At 45.2% G+C, this 19,814-nt stretch overlaps 1 protein-coding gene across 4 annotated transcripts in view; it reads right to left on the bottom strand.

Annotated features, from left to right (window-relative positions):
* The window catches only part of Pdgfra (platelet derived growth factor receptor alpha), a 46,955-nt gene that overhangs the window by 14,660 nt on the left and 12,481 nt on the right, over nucleotides 1–19,814 (bottom strand). For all 4 annotated transcript variants that reach the window (XM_034508997.2, XM_034508999.2, XM_034509000.2 and 1 more), the window contains exons 4-16: nucleotides 16,379–16,639; nucleotides 15,383–15,513; nucleotides 12,709–12,880; nucleotides 12,420–12,609; nucleotides 9,892–10,007; nucleotides 8,385–8,511; nucleotides 6,879–7,072; nucleotides 6,061–6,155; nucleotides 5,691–5,823; nucleotides 3,785–3,889; nucleotides 2,952–3,062; nucleotides 2,565–2,718; nucleotides 1,288–1,454 (exon numbers count right to left, since the gene is read on the bottom strand). In XM_034508997.2, the coding sequence (XP_034364888.1) occupies nucleotides 1,288–1,454; nucleotides 2,565–2,718; nucleotides 2,952–3,062; nucleotides 3,785–3,889; nucleotides 5,691–5,823; nucleotides 6,061–6,155; nucleotides 6,879–7,072; nucleotides 8,385–8,511; nucleotides 9,892–10,007; nucleotides 12,420–12,609; nucleotides 12,709–12,880; nucleotides 15,383–15,513; nucleotides 16,379–16,639 (1,956 nt within the window). The remainder of the gene's footprint in view (nucleotides 1–1,287; nucleotides 1,455–2,564; nucleotides 2,719–2,951; nucleotides 3,063–3,784; nucleotides 3,890–5,690; nucleotides 5,824–6,060; nucleotides 6,156–6,878; nucleotides 7,073–8,384; nucleotides 8,512–9,891; nucleotides 10,008–12,419; nucleotides 12,610–12,708; nucleotides 12,881–15,382; nucleotides 15,514–16,378; nucleotides 16,640–19,814) is intronic.

The raw sequence follows: 19,814 nt of genomic DNA, 5'->3' as shown, positions 1-19,814 counted from the left end.
TTTTTTTTTTTTTTTTTTTTTGATTTTTTTTTTCTCAACCAGCTATGGGAAGCCCAGAAAACTGTGGCCTGCCTGCCAGCAGGACCCAGGCCGAGCATGACTCAGGTCCCTTCTCCCTGGTGCCAAGTCCACTAGCTCTGCCCAAGAAAGCAGTGTAAACTATTTTTAACTATTTGGGAGTGGAAGGGAAGCACTGTTCCAACAACTGTCATTGGATAAACTTTAAGAAGAGTTTGGAAGTTCACCCATTTGGCAATGGGAAGTGAATGGAGCTGCGGGTATGAAAAATATTATTACATACTAAGTTTTGCAAAACAAGCACATACTTTTTTAATGGATTGTACCCTCTGCTTACAGACCCTGAAAACATTCAGAGCATGTTAGAGATTTTTCAAAAACAATCTCCATGGCAGCCGAACATTTTTGCAGCAGCTGATGAGAGGCTCAAACACTCCCCCCCCCCCAAAAAATACAGAATTACAGGAAAAGCTCAGGCCTGTCTAGACACTGCTCATTTCAAGTGTGTGGTTAAGCAAGAGCCCTGGAGTGGCCACCCCAGAGCAGGCGTGAGGTGGCCCATCTGGCATGGCATCACCCGTGGCACCCTGGAGTTTACAAATGAACTCATCCCCAGCACAGTTTTCAAAACAGAAAGGGGTTGCTTTCAAACAAAAGTCAACAGGACCCACTCATCAGAAAATGCAACTTCAAACTGTCTACTCTCCAGTTACTGCCACAACTTGTACATTAGGAAAGCTAAAAGCCAGGATTGTGGAGCTCACAGAGGAAAAAAAAAAAAAATGAGGAAACAATGAAACAATGTAAGATCAGCAACTTTCAGGTTGCCCATTGAGAAAACACCAGTTATCACCACTGCCATTTTATAACAAAAGACATGTTAACAAGCAAAGACCATCATAGCAGAATGAATCATTTATTTAAAGCAACTGCATTTAAAGTCTGAGAAATGGGTTACATTATATCTGTCTTTATTCTTTATTATTATTTTTTACAATAGTATATACTTTTTCTTCAGTGCCAGGGAAGGAACTGTGTACACGCCGGGCAAGCAATGCCACAGGGCTACATCAGCAACCCTGTGTCTTTATTCTTCTCACACACAGAGCACAAATCTACGAAAAGATATCTAGGCCCAGCTGCGCAGCTGTGCACTTAGGGATTACACAGCTTGGCGGAACTACCTGTCATCCCAGTTTCCCTTCCTCTGAGTAGCAAGTTAAACCACAGAAAGATCAGATTTGCCAGAATGAGCGCAGGCATGTTTACCTAGCATGGATTTCTTCTTATAGGAGGCCGGCCGATCATACAGCGATCTCTGGATATCAGAGTATTTAGAAACCTCTTTCCTTTCAAGCATGGGGACATACTGTGTGGTATCAGCTTGTTTCATGTCCATGTAGTCGCCGTTATTTTCAAAAGACAAAATCACATAACTGTAAAATAAATAAATAAATAAATAAATAAATAAATTTCACCCTGGGTGGCCTCTAATGCAGTCAGTCAGTAGATAACTAAATGCATGCTAATCTGGGAACCTACAGTGTGCCATTAACTGAGGGAGGTACCAAGGGTTTGGGGATGAGCATAAACAATCCCCATGTGCACACTGGGCATGGGGTGGTCCAGTCAGACAGATGAACATTAATCGGTCGTGAGTGCATGGGTCATCTCAAACCAAGGTGTACTGGGAAGGGAGGATGATTCTGATGACATGGAAGGAAAATGTCCACCCGGGAGTAAGCAAGCACTTCTAACGAGTCTGTAAAACTGATACTATCTAAATAAAAGTAAAACACTATAGGGCTAGCTGGGATCCCCAAAAGGGTAGTCGTCATGATTCTTCATGTTTTACTTCTCTGTCTTCTACACATCCTCACAAAGAGCAGAGACATTCCCAAGAGCCACCGTGAAGTCAGGGTGGGGCTGCAGTCCCATAAACACACAAAATGTTCTGAGTCTGCTACACTGACCCGTTGAAAAGTTCGTGACGGGAAGGCAGTCATTATCCCCTGAGGGTTCAATAGCCATGTGGCCATGCAGCTCAGACACACAGTCCCTGTGAGTCAATACACTGAACACCCATTTAGAGCCCATTTGAAGTAACTTCATAGTGTGGGAGGTCCTGGTATTCTCAGGGATCCTCACGGCCACTTAGAAGTTTTAACAGTAGAGACAGGAAGAGCATCACTGATTCAAGTTCAGCAAGGCCCAAGAGCTCATCCTGGGGATGAGCACTAAAGGCATTTCCTTGCCAGAGCAGCACTGACACATCCTGAGAAATCACATACAAAAAAGAGAATGGCTCTCAGAAGAATCCCCGCCCCCTGTCATTCAAACCTATCAGTACAGCCTTCCCATGTGAGGACCTAGCCCAAGACACCTGCAGATATGTACCCATCCACCCTGACACAGATGGCTAGGTAGGCTCCCAGCTTTGTGGCCTCTGTGCTAGCCTAGAATCTGCAAGCCTGGAATCTGTCAGGACAGGCTTTTCTCCATGTGTGAGGCTGTGACAAGGACACACGTGCTCCCCTCCTGTTTACCTTCTTGTACTCTCATCTGCAGGATTCAATCCAAAGATGTCCAGGTCTTTCTTTGGCTTCTCTGGGTGTCGGCTCATGAAGCTATCTCTGTTCTTATGCAAATAGTTGACCAAATCCCCATAGAAGCAGTATTCTGTGATGATGTAAATGGGGCCTGTGGAGACCAAACAGTCAGGTACAAAAATGGAGAACAAAAAGAAGCCATGATGCTCTGAACCAATGAACTTCCAAAAAGTCAAGGGGACCAGTGAGCTCGGCTTTCAAGCTTTATACTCAGGAGGCACATTTGGGGTACAGAGAGGGAAATCTGTGCCTGAGACTGGGTCAAAAGTTTCCACAACAAAGAGTATTCCTGGCACCCCCTCAAGGCCTGGACAAGGAGCCTACCTGACTTGGTGCAGGCTCCCAGCAAATTCACAATGTTCAAATGTGGTCCCAAGTGTGTCATTATCTTCAGCTCGGACATGAGAGCTTGCTTCTCGCTAGACCTGGCTGTGGCTGTGGAAGAAAACCAGATTTCAGTACAACTGAACTGCCTACTCCTGGGTCTCAGCAAAACACATGGAATCTTGTGATTCAATAGTATTTATTTACCAAGAGTCTAAAGGAAGAGGACTAGATGGTCTCCTCAGTCTAGACTGCAGATCGTGTGTGTGTGTGTGTGTGTGTGTGTGTGTGTGTGTGTGTGTGTGTGTGAATGCCCTTGCCTACAAATGCACATGGAGGCCAGAGGCTGCCATCAGGATATCTTCTCCAACTGTTTCCCTATCTTATATGTTGAGTCAGATTCTCTCACTGAACCTGAGAGCTTGCCAAGTTGAGTAACCCAGCTGGCCAGTGAGCTTCCAGCATCGGCCTCCTGTGGTGTTGGGGCTATGGGAGCAAACCACCACTTCTGCCTTCCTATATGGATGCTGAGGGGATTAGAACTCAGATCTTTATGCTTGCACAGAGAGCATTTTACCCATTGAGCCATTTCCCAGCCCCATAGTTCCTAGTATTTTAAGATTAAAAAAAAAAAAAAAAGAGGCACTAAAAATGAGATTCTCTGATTTTTAACAATAAGAGCAAAAGAAACCTTAATGGGGGGAGGAGGGGCTAAGCCTAAATTCACATAAAACTCAGAGTCCAAAGAATCACGATATAATATTAAATTCGATTTTACTCTCACATTACTTAGTATCTCCATGTTCAGAATATCCCTGGGAAGAAACGCTTACGTTTGAGCATCTTCACAGCCACCTTCATTACAGGCTGGGACCGGCTTAATCCATACGCTGTGCCTTCAACCACTTTCCCAAATGCACCAGACCCCAAGATCCGACCTGTGGGCAAACAGAGCCATCAACACCAGCTCCAGGCTCCTCGGCTTCACTGGCATAGGCCGGTGCACAAGGGCGTACAGCTGGGTGGGTGTTTTTCCTGTGTTGAGTAAGCCTAATTATTCCTCCAAGTCATCATGTCAAAGAAGAATTGAGCCCACAGGGAAGGGAATTAGTGTAATTGCTTTTGTCAAATAGCATTTGCAATGGAAAGGAAAACACAGACGAGAGAGAGGCGAGCACAGCCCTCCCTGGTGTGAACATGGGCTCCCGCCAGGCCCTGGGCTCCTGTGCACTTGTCTCTGTGGCTTCTACCCAACCCCCTGGTTCTCTACCCGTCTGTTTCTCACATGCACACAGAGGCAACCTTTGCATTAACAAATCCTTAACCACTGGAAATCTTCTGTATTCCAAATGCCACTGATTCTGAGGAATGCACAACTGAAAACTTGGACCAGTGACCTTTGTCATAAAGGAAGGTCCCTGGACCTTCCAGGCTGTACGTGCCAGCAAGGTCCCTGGACCAGAGGCTGTACGTGCCAGCACAGCCCTTCTTTGTGTAGAGAGACAAAGAAATCAAAGCTTTTGTCTCCACTCTTAAAGAGACTGAGGTCTAAGGGTTTTTTTTTCCAGGAAGCCAGTCTGATCGTGGGCAGCCCAGACACACAAAGACGCCAGGAGTGGACATGCCCACTCTTTTGGTCTGTACCTCCGGCATCCATGATAGAAAGGTGCTGTTCTTCCAGCAACGTGGCCTTGCCAAGAGGACGGGCAACGTGATGGATAACAGGGGCTCTGTCCTCCCTGATCCCCACCTCCTCGCACACACACCCTCCCCGCCTATTTTATTTCTTTTTATCTTCTCTAAGCTCTGTATCCCTTGCTGGGAAACAGTGGTGGACAATACAATAAAGAAGCATGGGTGTAAGCTGGGAAGCGTTGCTTGCCTTCAGCTTGTTGCTGTAAGCTCCTAGCTCTGCTATATTTTGGAATGAGACAGACAGACAGACAGACAGACAGACAACTAAAAACTGCACACACACACATACACACACACATGGAAGGTGGTTGTTTTGGGAGTTTTGAGAAAGGATCTTATATAGCTTGGACTGGTCTCAAAACCTCTATGTAGTTAAGGATGACCTTGAACTCCCAGTCCTTCTGCCTCCCTGGGATTAGAGGCAGGCGCCACAATGCCAGCATATATTTTTCCACCCTATATTACACAGACATAAAGAGGTATTTTATGAATCCTCAAAGCAGAGTGTAGCGCACTGAGTTCTCTCACTTCTCAGCTAGTCCTCTTCAGTAATATAAATGTATTTCATTTTTCCATTGCGACATCTTTCCAGGCCAAAATCCCTCCAATGATACAATTAAGACTTTCTCTCCTTTTGGCATTTTGCTGTATGGTCTCATGTAGCCCAGGCTGACCTAAAACCCAGGATGTCACTGCACTCAATATCCTTCTGCTTCTGCTCTCCTAGTGCAAAATTATAGGTGTATTTTACCATGCCGGGTGCACTAACTCCTTTTATAATTTTGGGAATAGAATCTGAGGCCTTAAAAAGACGACAACTTTTTGACGCTTGACTTCCCCTTCTCAGCCCCAACGAACTCATGCTCAAGATGTCTATGTAGCCCAGGCTAGCCTTGAACTCACAGTCCTCCATTTTCAGTGTCCCCAGTGCGTGAGCCACCATACCCAGCTCTGTGAGTGGAGTACAAATTCTGCCCTAGATCTGTAACTAGCAAGCTATGTAGGTGACACTGGTCCTGGGAGGTTACCCTCACAGGAGCTTACCAAGCACGAGTCCATCTCTCGGGAATTCCCATCTGGAGTCATAAGGCAGCTGCATGGGGTCTACATATATATACTCATGTCCATCGGGGCTGATTGACTCGATGACCCTCCAGCGAATTTCATACCGTGGTTTCTGTAATGACCAGGGCAAGTAACTGGTGAATACCAGAGTTCAAGGCAACTGAGCTTCGGTACAGAACCAGAGTGACTGGACCCAGGAAAGTCTATCACAGTCCACTATGAAGTATCTATCACGGTCCACCATAAAGTGTCGATCACGGTTCACCACACATGGAACTACCAAACCCCTTCTCTGAGCCAAACACTGAAAGATGCAGCCGTTCTCGTTCTAATGGTTCCAAAGACTCACCTGCTTCCAAATGACAACCAGGACAATGAGAGAGACAATGACAATCACCAACAGCACCAGCACCGCGGCCGCCACCGTGAGTTCAGATCGCAGGGCTGGGGGGGTGGGGGGCAAGACAGTAGAAAATTTTGTTAGTTACTCGTGGATGGCAGAATAATATGGGGTGGGGACAGAAAGAAACCAACTGGGGCTATCTCCCTGCTGGTGGGGAAGTGTCCAGGATCCCAGATCACTTTAGGGGTGGCTATACAGTCTCTCAAACACATGTACCCTTGTAATTAAATATAATTTTTCCCTGGGACAAAACATTTCCAAAGACACTCCAGAGATCTCTTTTTGGACAATCTGAATAAAGACAATGAAGACTGAAAACAGATCGGGAGCGACTTTATTTGCAGAAATATCCACTTCATAAGTTTCCCGGTACAGATGCAGTTTGCCTTTTGTTCCTCTCTCTTTTGGCTTCATTCCTTTCTTTGTTTCTGACTCAAACCTGACTCACCTGTTCTGAGGAGCAAGAGACAAACACTTCTTCCCCACTTTCGATCCCTACACACCAGTGCTCAGACGACAGAGGCTTAGTAGCTATCCCTTACATGACAAGCAAACGTGTCTGCAGCTCTGCAAGTGCAGCTGGGTCTGTGAGTGCAGACTAAAGGGCCTGGCAGTTAGTTAGATCAGTGGTTCAAGTCCAGGGCTGAACCTCTCTCTTGGGACCTTCATTACTATGTGACCCCTGTCTGGGATTCCACACCCCACCTGAGGAACACAGGGCTTGGCTGGTGAGCTGGAGTTGTCCTGCCTACTGAGAAACTCACTGGGAGCCACCAGCTTCAGCTCGCGGGTCACAAGGCTGAGGTTGTTCCTCGCTTGGCATCGAACTGCGATGGTCTCTTCCACTTTGGCGAAGGACACTTGTCCCTCCACGGTACTCCTACCTCGGCGATGGAACTCTGTGATAATATTCGAGACATTGCTGGCCAAAACCGTCCACGAAGTGTCATTATTACATCTAGAGAGAATGTGACACAAATGGAGATCTGGTTACCAGGAGTCGCAACAACCTGTGACCCTTCTGCATTGCTGACCTAACACATATTTGGGGGTTACCACAGGTTAGCTTTCTTGTTTTATGGTTCATGTTCACGTTAAAATTTGTTTGCACCTGCTCTAGGGGAATAATCTCATGTGGATAACTAAAGTTAATGGTTTGTGGAGGAGGCAGATAAATTCCACAAAATATAACTGCCTATCTCAGATCTTGGACTTGTGAGCAAACTGATAAGATAGAATCAAACACGTTCAACAATGCAGATTTCCCACTCCTTTGAAAATACCCTTCCTCCTCGTATTCCACCCCAGGAAGAGCTTCGAGGGGAACCCCTAGGGCTGCAGGAGTCTTCTGGGTTAAATCATTCATTATACTTAAAGATCCCAGCACCCAAGCCACTCCTCAGCTCTCTCGCAGCGAGAGCAGCAGAAAGCTTCACTTTCAGCAGAGACACACTCAAGGCCTTCTGAAAACAGCTAGTTGCCATGGAACAAAGTGTGAGCACACCGTTCAGGGGCCTACCTACGAAGGTGGAGGAGGGGCTAGAGAGATGGCCGGGCAACGAAGAGCTCATATGTTTGGGTCCCAGCACTCCTATTAGGATGCCCGCAATCACCGGTTACTACAATTTCAGGGCATCCAGTGCCCTCTCGTGGCTTCCAAGGAACAAATAGGTGTGACCAGCCATGTGAGCACGGCTCTCGGGTCTGTTTGCATTGCCAGTGTAGCCACCGAGAAAACATTTACGGTAAGAAATGTGAGCTGGGTGGGGGTGGCGGTGGCGGTGGCGGTGCACACCTGTAACCCGGACACCAGGGAGAGCAAAGCAAAAGGATATTAGGTTTGAGGTCAACATGGGTTGCACAGTGAGGGAGACCTTGGCTCACAACAGGACTGGTGCAGTTAAAATCCATGAACAAGGGTGACTCTTACAATTCTTCTTGTCTTCACATTAGAGACCATTTTAAAAGAGAAATAGGAAAACAATGGAGAATAAAATAGAAAAATAAAGGCCCTTTGAAGACATGCATGCATGCATGCATGCATGCGCGCGTGCACGTGCACACACACACACACACACACACACACACATGAGATGGAATCCACTTTCAGAAACCCGTCATATAGTTTGTGAGTAATGAGTCTTCCACCGTGGAAGAATCACAAATTACAAAGAGAGGTCAACCAAAGAAATAAACTGCACTCGAGGCCCTTTATGTCATGGAAGAAACACTCTGACCACACAAGAACAGGGAACATCTGGTTTCCATACTTCTTAATATCCTTGCAGATCATCCACTCGATGTCCGGAAGAGGGGTGCCTTCAGCTGTGCACCTCACAGTCTGTCCCCCGCCAGAGCCATGGTGGTCATCCACGAGCTCCAGAATGGATGCAGGAACTGAGAGAGGAAGGGAGAAGTCAGGGCTGAGCAGTTCTTGTCCCTGGCTATGGAGGGACATCCCTCCAAGGAATGTTCCCAAGGGCTCAGAAATGGTCCTGAAGGGACCAGTTGTGTAAGACAGAACTCAGTTCATAGCTACCTCAGTGTCAGTGTTTGGGGCCGTTGTGCCTGGATGATTCGAATCTGGATGGAGGGAGGTGAGGAGTGCCTGGGGCACTTCTATTTGGAAGCCAGGGGAGACCCTCCAGCTATCTTTGCATTTGGGATTTGACCAATGGATTTGACAAAAGCAGACTTCACTCAAATTCATCTGGGGGACATCATTAGATTTTAAAGGCCTTTTCACCAATTTGTAGTCAAATGAGTTAGAGACAGGCGAGGGTTTTGCTGGCATAAACCATATGCACCACATTAGTGTCTGGTGTTTGCGGAGGCCAGAAGAGGACATCAGGTCCCCTGGAACTGGAGTTAGGGATGGCTGTGAGCCACCACATGGGTGCCTAAACCCGAGCCCCAGTCCTCTGCAAGAGCGGCAAGTGCTCTTAGCCATTGAGCCTCTCTCTAGACCCTTCACTTGTTTTTAAAACACGGGATTCGATTACCAAATGATGATAATGATAATAATAATAAATACCCTGGAAAATATACAATTTTTAGTTAACCTTTATATACTTTGATTTAAAGTAAATAGTTTAAACTACATAAAACTAAATAAATGTTGAATATTTTTTAAAAAACTAAACTAAATAAAAATTTAAACTATTTAATATATACTTTAATTTAAAATATTTCCTCAGGACATATTTGCCTCCAGAAGTGTTTTAGGTTTCAGACCTTTTCAGAAGTCGGGTCCTGATGAGATAGGTGTCTTAGGGAAGAAATCAGGCTAAGTACGCAATTCATTTATATCGCACATACACCTTAGATACATAGCCAGGTGGTAATTTTATACAATATTCTGAATATTTTCTAACCTGTCACAAGACACCAGGTAAGGATGTTCCACTTGTGACAGCGTGTGAACACTTAAAACATTTCAGATTTTGAGCTAGATGTGGTGGCACATGTCTGGAATCTCAGCAGTTGGGAGGCCGAAGCAGGAGTATGGCTATCTCTGGCTAGCCTGGGCTACATATGTAGACTCTGTCTCAACTCCTCCCCGCTGATGAAAAAGTTTCAGATTTTGGAGCATTTCAGAGTTTGGGATGAGGAATGCTCCAAACAGACTTGAATTTTCAGCCACAACAACACAACCCCGACTTGTATCTGGCCCAGCTTCTACCCCAGGGTCTGGATTTTCTTCCAAGGCTTTGAAGGGAAGAGCCGAGGTGCCTTTGAGGGACAGTCATCCGTGAGATTTACGTGATCTGTACATACCTAGAGTTGACAGCTCAAACGTGTAGCTCTTCACTGCGTCATCGTTCTGAACTATGATGGTGTAATGGCCGCTGTCTTCTTCCTTAGCCCGGATCAGCTTTAATTTGCTTTGATACCTTAAGAGACAAGAAGCTTATTCTCATAAGTTGGAACTAAATAAGCACCAATTGTTTAAGCAGTTTCATTTTATGGTTGAAATTTTATTTCTAAAAGAAAACAAATTTCTTGCCATTACCAATGTCTTTTCTAAAATCTGATCTAGTTTCCACACACTGGAGGCCTCACTCGTACACTCAATAGAAAACCAAGTATTTTGACATAAGCCGTTTCTAGTAGCTACCAATTCTGGCAAGACCTGAAGTTTTTTGTGGTGGTTTGTTTGTTTGTTTGCTTGTTTGTTTTGTTTTGTTTTGTCTTTAAAGACAGGGTTTCACTGTATCTCTGGCTGTTTTGGAACTCCCTCTGTAGACCAGGCTGGCCTCAAACTGACAGAGATCTGCCAGCCTCTGCCTCCACAAGTACTGGGATTAAAGCCTTGTGTCATCACCGCCCTGCAAGACCTCATTTTTGAATGAAAATAAGAAAAGACCTTTAAAACGAGAACACTTAGTTGGGTAAAAAGTGCTTGTTGCTCTCTAGCCCGGTGGGCTGAATTCAATCTGCAGAACCCACATAAAAAGTCAGTTGCAGTGGTGTCCATCTCCAACCCCAGCTCTCCTGTCATGAGATGGGAGAAAAAGACAGGAGAATGCATCAAAGCTCTCAGGACAGCTAGCCTGGAAGGTTCAGCACAGTGGCAGACACAAGACAACCCCTGCTTAAACAAGGTATAATGTGACAATCCACTCCTCCAAACGTCCTCTGATGTACACATGTGTGCCTGCCTGTGCTGCATGCCTCTGTGTGTGTCCGTGTGTGTGTGTGTGTGTGTGTGTGTGTGTGTGTGTGTGTGTGTAAATACAATATTTTCACATTTGGCTGTGCATCTCATTATAAAACATCCCAATACACAAAAGCATCTGGTATGGAACAAGACTGTAGAAATTACTGGACTCCCCACACCTTCACTTCTGTATATATAAAATATGATAATTGCACACACAGAGCATTCATTCTGAGATTCATTAAATGATATTAAATATGGGAAAGCATTTCATAGGCTTCAATATACCCTGCAAGTGCCTATACCTATAGAAAACTTATATATATATACTTTTCTATACCAAAAAAAAAAAAAAAAAAAAAAGCAGGGTACGTGCTGGCTTGCCTCTCTCTCTGCCCACTATTGGATTGACTTCAGGACAGGATTTCTGGCCGCTGATGGCCAAATGATCCAGGCCATTCATAGCCTACATTTGTTTAGCCAAGGAAGTCAGCAGGTTCACTGGTTTTAAGCTCCAGGAAGGCTTTAAGCTCCCCTCACCTAGTGCTGCCTGACCCACCCACGAATGAAAAGACAAAGTTCTGAAGGGTTCTCAAATCTCAGTAACAAGCAGCTTTCCAGAGCCACTCCCCTGACAAGCATGCCTTGCCAGGGCTGTTTATTATAGCCTGGGATTCCTGCTCGTGACCCGTGAAATGTCAGTTGTTCCAGGAAGACCCAGTGCTCCCAGCACGCACAAGCTGAGCCGTGAGTGTCAGCATGAGTTTGAGTCCAGGCATGACTGATTACACAGCAAGACCCTGCCCCAGAAAACAAAATATTATCAACAACAATAACAATAATGAAACAAAAAACATGCCAATAACTACTTTAAATGGTACAGTGTCTCATACCCATAATCCTAGAGGCTATGAGGCAGGAGGATTGTTGAGCATTTAAGGTCTGCCTGGGCTATAGAAGGAGACCCTGTCTCAAAAAAAAAAAAAAAAAAACACCCTCTGACTCCTGAATTCTACTCACAGCTCAAAAACTTCAAGAGAAACTGAGGTGCCCAATGGTAGAGTGTTCACTGAGCATGCAAGGGACACAAGAGACCCAGGGTTGACCTGTGGCACCAGGAGGGTAGGAAAGCAGCAGCAGGGGTGAGAGAGGAGAGCAACTATCACCATCACTGTCACCGTCACCGTCACCGTCACCATCACTGTTGCCACAGTCGTATCTAACGAGACCCAGTCTTAGCTCAGTGGAATCTTGGACTGGGGCAGATGCACTCTAAACAATGGTATTTGGTGACATGTAGGCTTACATGGGGATTACCTCACAAGTGGAATCAGTTCATATGTCTGTTGAAATGTGATGAGTCAAGAACTCCATTGAGTCCAAGCACATACAATTCCCTCATCTTAACCTTCACCTTTAGCTAGAAACAACATCCTGTCCTTGATTGGTGGACAGAACTTTTTAGTCCTTTCTTCTCATGTTACGTTAAATACTTATGGATGTACAATCGTCAGACTGCAATGTTATTAAAGTGTAATGAAATGGTGATTAAAACGTGACAGTGAGCACGTCCCTGCTCATCTGGTAGACTGAGGCTCTCAAAGGACATGTGTTACAGAAGTGACTTGTGAAGGGCTCCCTTTACCTTGTCTCCTGGCTCTTCTGTACGTCCGTGGTGATCTCGGTGAGATTCTCAATCAGAGTCAAGTTGTCCTTCAGCCAGGATATCCTGGGAGTCGGGTAGGCCTGCACCTCCACCACGAACTCTCTGACTTGATGCAAGTTGACAGCTTCCAGCTGGCCAAAGGTGGGCTTGATCTCGACGAAGCCTTTCTCTGTGAAAGCAAGAGAGTTCTCAGTGAATAATAACCACAGCTTACGCAATCCCAACCAAGCACTGCAAACAACCCGACATGTAAGAGAATAGTAGGTACCGTGGACAGAAATGGTGGCTCTCTTCATTTCCTTGACCTCTTTAGTGGCCTGACGGGCAGCACATTCATACTCTCCACTATCCTTCACCGTGGCCTTGGGGACGGTCAAAGTGTACACCAGTTTGATGGACGGGAGTTTGATCTCCTCCAGCATGGTGATACCTTTGTTTCTCTGCAGTAGCATACAAGAAAACAGTCGTGTAAAAAGGTCCTTCCAGAGGGAGCCCTAATGTAGGGCTTATGAGTGTAGGTGGGTTCATCAGTCCTAGGCGCTGTGCACTCCGTGGGAGACTTGGTGGTCGGCAGGCTAAGCATATGTGAGAGTCGGGACTACGTAGGAAATTGGTGTACTTTGTAAATTTGCTGTGTGCCTAAAGATGCTTTAAAAAACATAAAACCTAAAGAGTAGGAATAAAATGTACAGGGGGAGAAGCCAGCGAGGCCGCGGTCCTCCCTGAGGACTTGTCAGCAGCTAGCGGTTGCTAGGGGAAACATTCTCTTCAGTAATGTAGACCCTGGTAAGTGACCCATGCTCCTGCTGTAACCCTTTGCCCATCCTCCTAGAAGTCACTTTAATTAGGGCTAATTGGGCCACAAACAAATCGTAAAAAGGCATGAAAGAAAGAAGAGAACTAGCTTAAAAGAAGAACAGAATCTGCTATCGTGGGTGGGGGCGGGGGCAAGAGCGCAGAGTTAACGGAGGATGAGCATGATCAAATGTGTGTGAGAGAATGTCATAATGAATCTGTTACTGTGTTTAGTTCATATACGCTAACAAGAAGTGAAAATAATGCCAAATCTAGATCCTGTAAAAAGTCATGCTTTAAAATGACGTTGGAGTTAAGTGTGGTGGCTCACAGCTCTAATCCCAGCACATGGGAAGCTGAAGCAGGACAAATCCCCTGAGGGTGAAGCCAGCTTGAGCAAGTTCTAGGCCACCCTGGGCTACAGGGTCAGCCCCACAAAACCAAAAGATGAGCAGATATTAAAGCGCTCGGTTAAAGCAGTAACTTAGCAGCTCAGCACCCGTGAGGTTCCAAGTCAGCCGTCAATACTGCAAAACAATCTTTTAACCATTCTAAAGGATCTGTCTGTCTGTCTGGAATCTGAAATGTGTGCTGCTCTGAGAAGAAGGCTTCCCTGTGTCCCTCCATATTTTACAACATTTCAAAAAGAAGGTTTTAGCACTTCTTTGTGGGGAAAAAAGTGTTAGAGCACTTTTTATGTATTTGTGAGCCAAATGTCATGTGTTTCGGCTTAAGAATTATCTGTTCTTCATAAATTGTTACGTTTTAAGGATTAAAAGCAAATGCAGCCTGAAGAAAACTACCAAGTCACTTTATAGTGCACGGAATACATGAACATATTAGACTGTGAGATGCAGTCAATCAATAATGCCTAAGGTTAACAACAGCAGACTTGCTTCTGCAAGATGGTTCAGTGGGCGCGGGCACTTGCCATGCAAGCCCGGATATCTGACTTCAACCCCTGGAACCTTAAAGGTGGAAGGAGAGAATTGACTCCAGGAGAGTCGTCTTCTGACCTCCACAGCATGTTGTGACAAAGGTGCTGCCCCACACATACACAACGTAACAAATACAAACGTAAATGAACAGACATGCATCAAAAAGAGCCAGCGGAAGCTTGGGAGAGAGAAATGGCGAACAGAAAGCAAAGTTCTCCAGTGACAAAAAGACCAGCAGGGTACAGAAGTTTACAGCTCAAGAGCAGGGTGCAGGGCTGGAGAGATGGTCCAGCAGCTAAGAGCACTGGCTGCTCTTCCAGAGGTCCTGAGTTCAATTCCCAGAAACTGCACAACGGCTCACAACCACCTATAATGAGATCTGATACTCTGTTCTGTCATGAAGGCACACGTGCAAGTAAAGCACACACACACACACACACACTCACACACACACTCATGCACTCACACACACACACACATACACACACTCACTCACACACACATACACACATATAAAATATGTGCTGTATATTATTTTTTTAAAAAATAGTAAGGAGAAAAAATACATACATGATATATATAATTGACACATGGATTTGTTCCCCATACATAATTGTATATATGTGGTTTTGTTCCCTACGAGGCCCCCATCCACAGTATTAAACACCATTTCTGCATTTGATTTTCACATTCTTCATACATGGCTCTTATATACTTTCTACAACTATCAGAATGAACGAGGCTTTCTATAAAGTTCCAGTCAGATGGAAGGACTAAGTTCTGCTGTCATACAGCTTGGTGGCTATAGACCACAATAACACACACGCTTAGCAACGCTAGTAGACGCCTCACAGTACCAAGGCATGTGAGCCAAGACAATGAGGACACATGACTGTCTGCAATTGGCTAATATTTACAATCCAGGCATTTCTTGCCTTTCTAATGCTTTAATGTTTGCGTTATAGCCACAGAACCTTCCTATTTGTCTCTGCCTTTTCAAGGGGAGCATGTCCCTTTGTAGTTATGCCAAACTCTCCCTGATTAAGAAAAGTTAAAAGTCCTGGAGTTGAATGTTCCCATTGCCCAGATGGGAAACTGAGACCTAGAGAACCTCAGGGAGGTGCCCATCTGTGAGAAACACCTCTGGCATGTGAATGATACAAGTCCTGCTGTGTGGGTTCCATGAGCTTCATATCCGGGAGTACCTACCACTTCTCCAGGGTAACTCCACTGCAGGTCAACCACCTCATTGTTAAAGACGGCACAGGTCACCACGATCGTTTCTCCTGCCTTATACACAGTCTGGCGTGTATCCATTTCCAGATTCAGCTCTGACGTTGCTGCAATGACATGACAAAGAAAATACAGTACAGTCAGGATCTCAAAGTAAAACCTGTAGCTGAATCAGGTTTATTAAAAACCATGAAAAATCCTGTCCAAACTAGTGCAATCGAGGCAAAAGCTGGAACATCTAAGGAGTCTGAACTTTGAGTCTTACACAACTTGGAATATAAGACATACAAAATAATAACTGGTAAAAACCAGTATCTTTTAACCAGAACACCACATGCCTGGGCTGTATGGCCATGTGGCTGGACTCTTTCAAGCCACCTTGAGACTCTGGGCCCTGACTGTCACTTCTGTTCTGTGCCTCTCAGTTGTTCTTCGCACTTTTCCGAGCCCAGAACAAAATAAGTTTGTAACAAGAGGCAAGAGACATTTTCTTGCTTCTGCTCCATGTCCATGTGAAATCCTCCCTAAAATCTGCCACTGCAACCCCCCCCCCACTCCCGCCCCCTCCCCGAGAGTGAGAGACTTTGCCAGTCAGGCTAACCCCTCACATCAAAGGGAAAAAGTTTAGCCTCTTTAACTATAGTCTTCCTTCAAAACTGAAATCGCTTAATTCTTAAGTTACTGAAATTAATCTAGGCCTCCGAGCCCCTGGGGTGTATGTTTGTTTCTTAGGACTGCACAGTCAAGAATGTGAACCAAACAGTAAGCGGCTTATGCAAGAAAGAATTCCTTGCGGTCTTTTTCAGGGAGCGTGCGATCTTACACGTAGAAGCAAGTTCGGCCTGTAGTGTTTTTTAAGCCCGTGTTATTATAGCTACAGAGGTCAGTCATTTTGTATAGTTAAGGAAGTGGCAACAACCAAATTAAAAAGCCTCGTTTGCTTGTTGCTCTCATTTAAAGAGGCGAAAGTACCTTTCAAGGCATAAACGTTAAACTCGCCGGTCTTGAACGTCCTCCCTTTGACGGTGGCCTCACAGACGTAAGGCCCCACACTGAAGGTCCCATTGAAGCCCTGTCTGCTGTCATAGGAGGCAAGCACCAGCCTCCCGTTATTGTGCAAGGTTACTTGAGTCTCCGGATCTGTGGTGCGACAAGGTATGATGGCAGAATCGTCCTCTTCCACGATGACTAAAGAATCTGTCATCCCGAGAGGCACAAAGGCCATATCTGGGTCTGTGATTTAAAGAGAGAGAGAGAGAGAAAAGAATCTATTAGGGTTTTATTTCATTTTTACACACATATGCAGGGAAAAAAGTGTTCTATTGGTGGCGTCATCATCGCGCTGGTGGCACTAGGGATACATCTCATAGGGTCACACATGCTAGACAAGCTCTCTGCCCTGCATTACACCCCCAGCCTGGCATTATTCTTGCTAGGTATGAATGTTACCTTTGCACTTATATCCAAGAGTCACCAACATTCATTATTTTGACAAGCAGAAAGTAACTTTAAAAATCAAACAACAACATCAACAACAACAACAACTAATGGGGGTTGGAGAGATGGCTCAGCGGTTAAGAGCACTGACTGCTCTTCCAAAGGTCCTGAGTTCAATTCCCAGCAACCACATGGTGGCTCACAACCATCTGTATTGAGACCTGATGCCCTTTTATGAGGTGTCTGAAGACAGCTAGCTACAGTGTACTCGTCTAAATAAAAATAAATAAATAATATTAAAAAAACCAACAACTAAATGCTGGCAGTAATTAGAAATGCCAGTCAGGATGCCCAGTCAGGATGCCCAGTCAGGATGCCCAGTCAAAATTCTGAAAATTAAGAGAACAGTTATAGTCCTTGTCTCTTTTATTTTTTGTTTGTTTGTTTATTATTTTGCACGCTCGTTGTGTTTGGTTTTGTTTAAAATGAGGTCTGGCTGTGTTTCCCAGTCTGGACTAGAATATGTTAATGGCCCAGAGTGCTCTCACTGACCCTGACTCATGATCAATCCCCTTGGTCCTACTTTCCTAGAGCTAGACCATGGGGATCTGTGACTTTGTCCGACTATACTTCTCGTCTCATGAACTGCTCTTAGAAACGCCTACTGCCTATAGCTAGTATCATGGACAAGTAGCACAAATATCTCTCAAGAAAGAAAGAAAGAAAGAAAGAAAGAAAGAAAGAAAGAAAGAAAGAAAGAAAGAAAGAAAGAAAAGCTCAGATTGACGGGCGCGGGTGGGTTGCAAAGAGCAGAGGCCGAGCATGCACTTGGCCATCCAAAGACCCCAGGCTTGATGCCCAGCATGGATAATTCCACAGTGGAAAGCCTTTCTCTGCAAAGTGTCTCTAGCTGAGTTGCTGTGGTAAGAAGGGTTAAGAGTCTGCAGCATCAGCTGCAGAAGGACCCAGCCCAGGAGAAGGTCCCATAGGAGAACAACACAGCATAGTGTTGGGTTGTGGTTGTAATGGAAATGAGAACTGAAAGAAAAAAATCCAGATAGTTTAGGCAGACTGAAACGTCAAGAGCCATTTTTAACAAGCCCATAGTCCATCTGTTCACAGCATGGAGAAAGCCCTCCAGGATTAGGAAATCTCACTAAAGAAAATCTACGTGTTATCATCATCACCGTCATCATCATTAATGTAGTATTAAAGTGACATTCTAAATATCTGGCCTTTTCACAATAGAATGCGCTAGTGTTAGAAAAGACATTTCAGAGCTGGAGAGAAGTAAAATGGTCACCATATGAATGTGAGGACCAGAGTTCAGGTCCCCACCACCACCTGTGTCCATGCAGTAAAAGCAGGGTGTAAATGACAAAGCCCTTTCTGTTCCCCAACAACATAAATTCCCATCGTCCTAATTTGTGTTCAGAGTTCTAAACACTTGAACCCTGTTCACAAAGTGTTCAGACAGGTATGCATCCGTTTCAGGTTCAGATAGGTAAACTGATGTCCCCATGCTTCCGTTGGGCTTTCCTTTCCAATACTAATCTCCCCTTACTGCCCAATACCACCTATATGATGTGTAGGTAACACCAAGGGTCCTTCTTTGTACAGCTATTCGTGTCAGGAGACAATGCTACCCACAGATACCAACAGCTACAGACTGGCAAAGACTCAGAGCGGGACAAGGTGGGTGGCAGACCAAACACAGCTCAAGATTTCAGCTAAGCCTGAATCCCGGAGAAAGCACATCCCTCCGACCACAGAGGGCTTAAGGGTCTAAAGCCTAGTCCTGTAGCCCTTAGAACTAAAGTCACACTCCCCAGCAATGCTTCCTGTCAGTGACTGGGGGTACCTGAAGCCCATGAGTAAGAAGGCAGTGTAGTACCGATCCATCTAGTGGAGTCCATCAGGACCGACCATGCAGGACCCTTCCCCTTTCCTAGGTCTTGCCCCTTGCATGCAACACTTCCATCTTGACATCTGCCTCTCAGCAGACACGGGATCATATCATTAACATGGAAATTCCCCTAAATGTTAATGACAAAGGCCAAAAGAATTCCTTCTCACTCTCCAAGAGTAAATGCACATTTATACGAAAGCTGAAACAGAGTGGCTATTTGGAACCTAGCCTATTGAACTGTAAGGATCCAAAGCAAGGCCTGCTGCCTGTTAACCCTGCTTCCTACACAAGGCATGGGGCCTGATAAGTGCTTGTTCACACTGACTGAACCAAATAGAATGACTACATTTGATAAAAGACACGCCACAATAAAGACTTTTCAAAATTAATAAAGCCCTGACATTGACAATAAACGTTTCTCTGGGTAGAATCTACATCCTTCTGCGTGCTGGGGAGGCACTCCGCCACTGAGTTAGATCCCAGATACAAGTCTTTCTTTTTCAAATAACATGTATTTGTTTGCTTGTTTGTTTTGTGTGTTGGTGAGTGTTCTGGCTGGATGTATGTTGGTACATTACATGCATGCAGTGCAGGTAGAGGCCAGAAGAGGGCGCTAATCTCCGGTAACGCTGATAACAGAGGGATGCATCTCTGTGAGTCCTAGGAACCAAACCTGGGTCTTCTTTTTTTTTTTTTAAGATTTATTTATTTATTTAATGTATATAAGCACACTGTCCTTGAAACACCAGAAGAAGGCATCAGACCCCATTACAAATGGTTGTGAGCCACCATGTGGTTACTGGGAATTGAACTCATGACCTTTGGAAGAGCAGCAAGTGCTCTTAACCGTTGAGCCATCTCTCCAGCCCCCAAACCTTGGTCTTCTGCAAGAGCTGCAAATGCTCCCAAAACCGGAACCATCTCTCCAAGCCTCCCATGAGGTTTTCTAGATTTGAAGGTGCAAATGACCTGTATTTAATTTGTGTATTTTGCCGGTTATAACATGGGTAGTCTCCACTGCTTGAGAGGATGAGGCAGGAGGACTAGTTGGGTCAAGCAGTT

The sequence above is a fragment of the Arvicanthis niloticus genome, chromosome 7 (genome assembly GCF_011762505.2).
Source record: "Arvicanthis niloticus isolate mArvNil1 chromosome 7, mArvNil1.pat.X, whole genome shotgun sequence".
In the NCBI taxonomy this organism is placed as follows: Eukaryota; Metazoa; Chordata; class Mammalia; order Rodentia; family Muridae; genus Arvicanthis; species Arvicanthis niloticus.
Note: the sequence above shows the minus strand (reverse complement) of the source record. Positions and strands in the feature narration are given on the sequence as shown.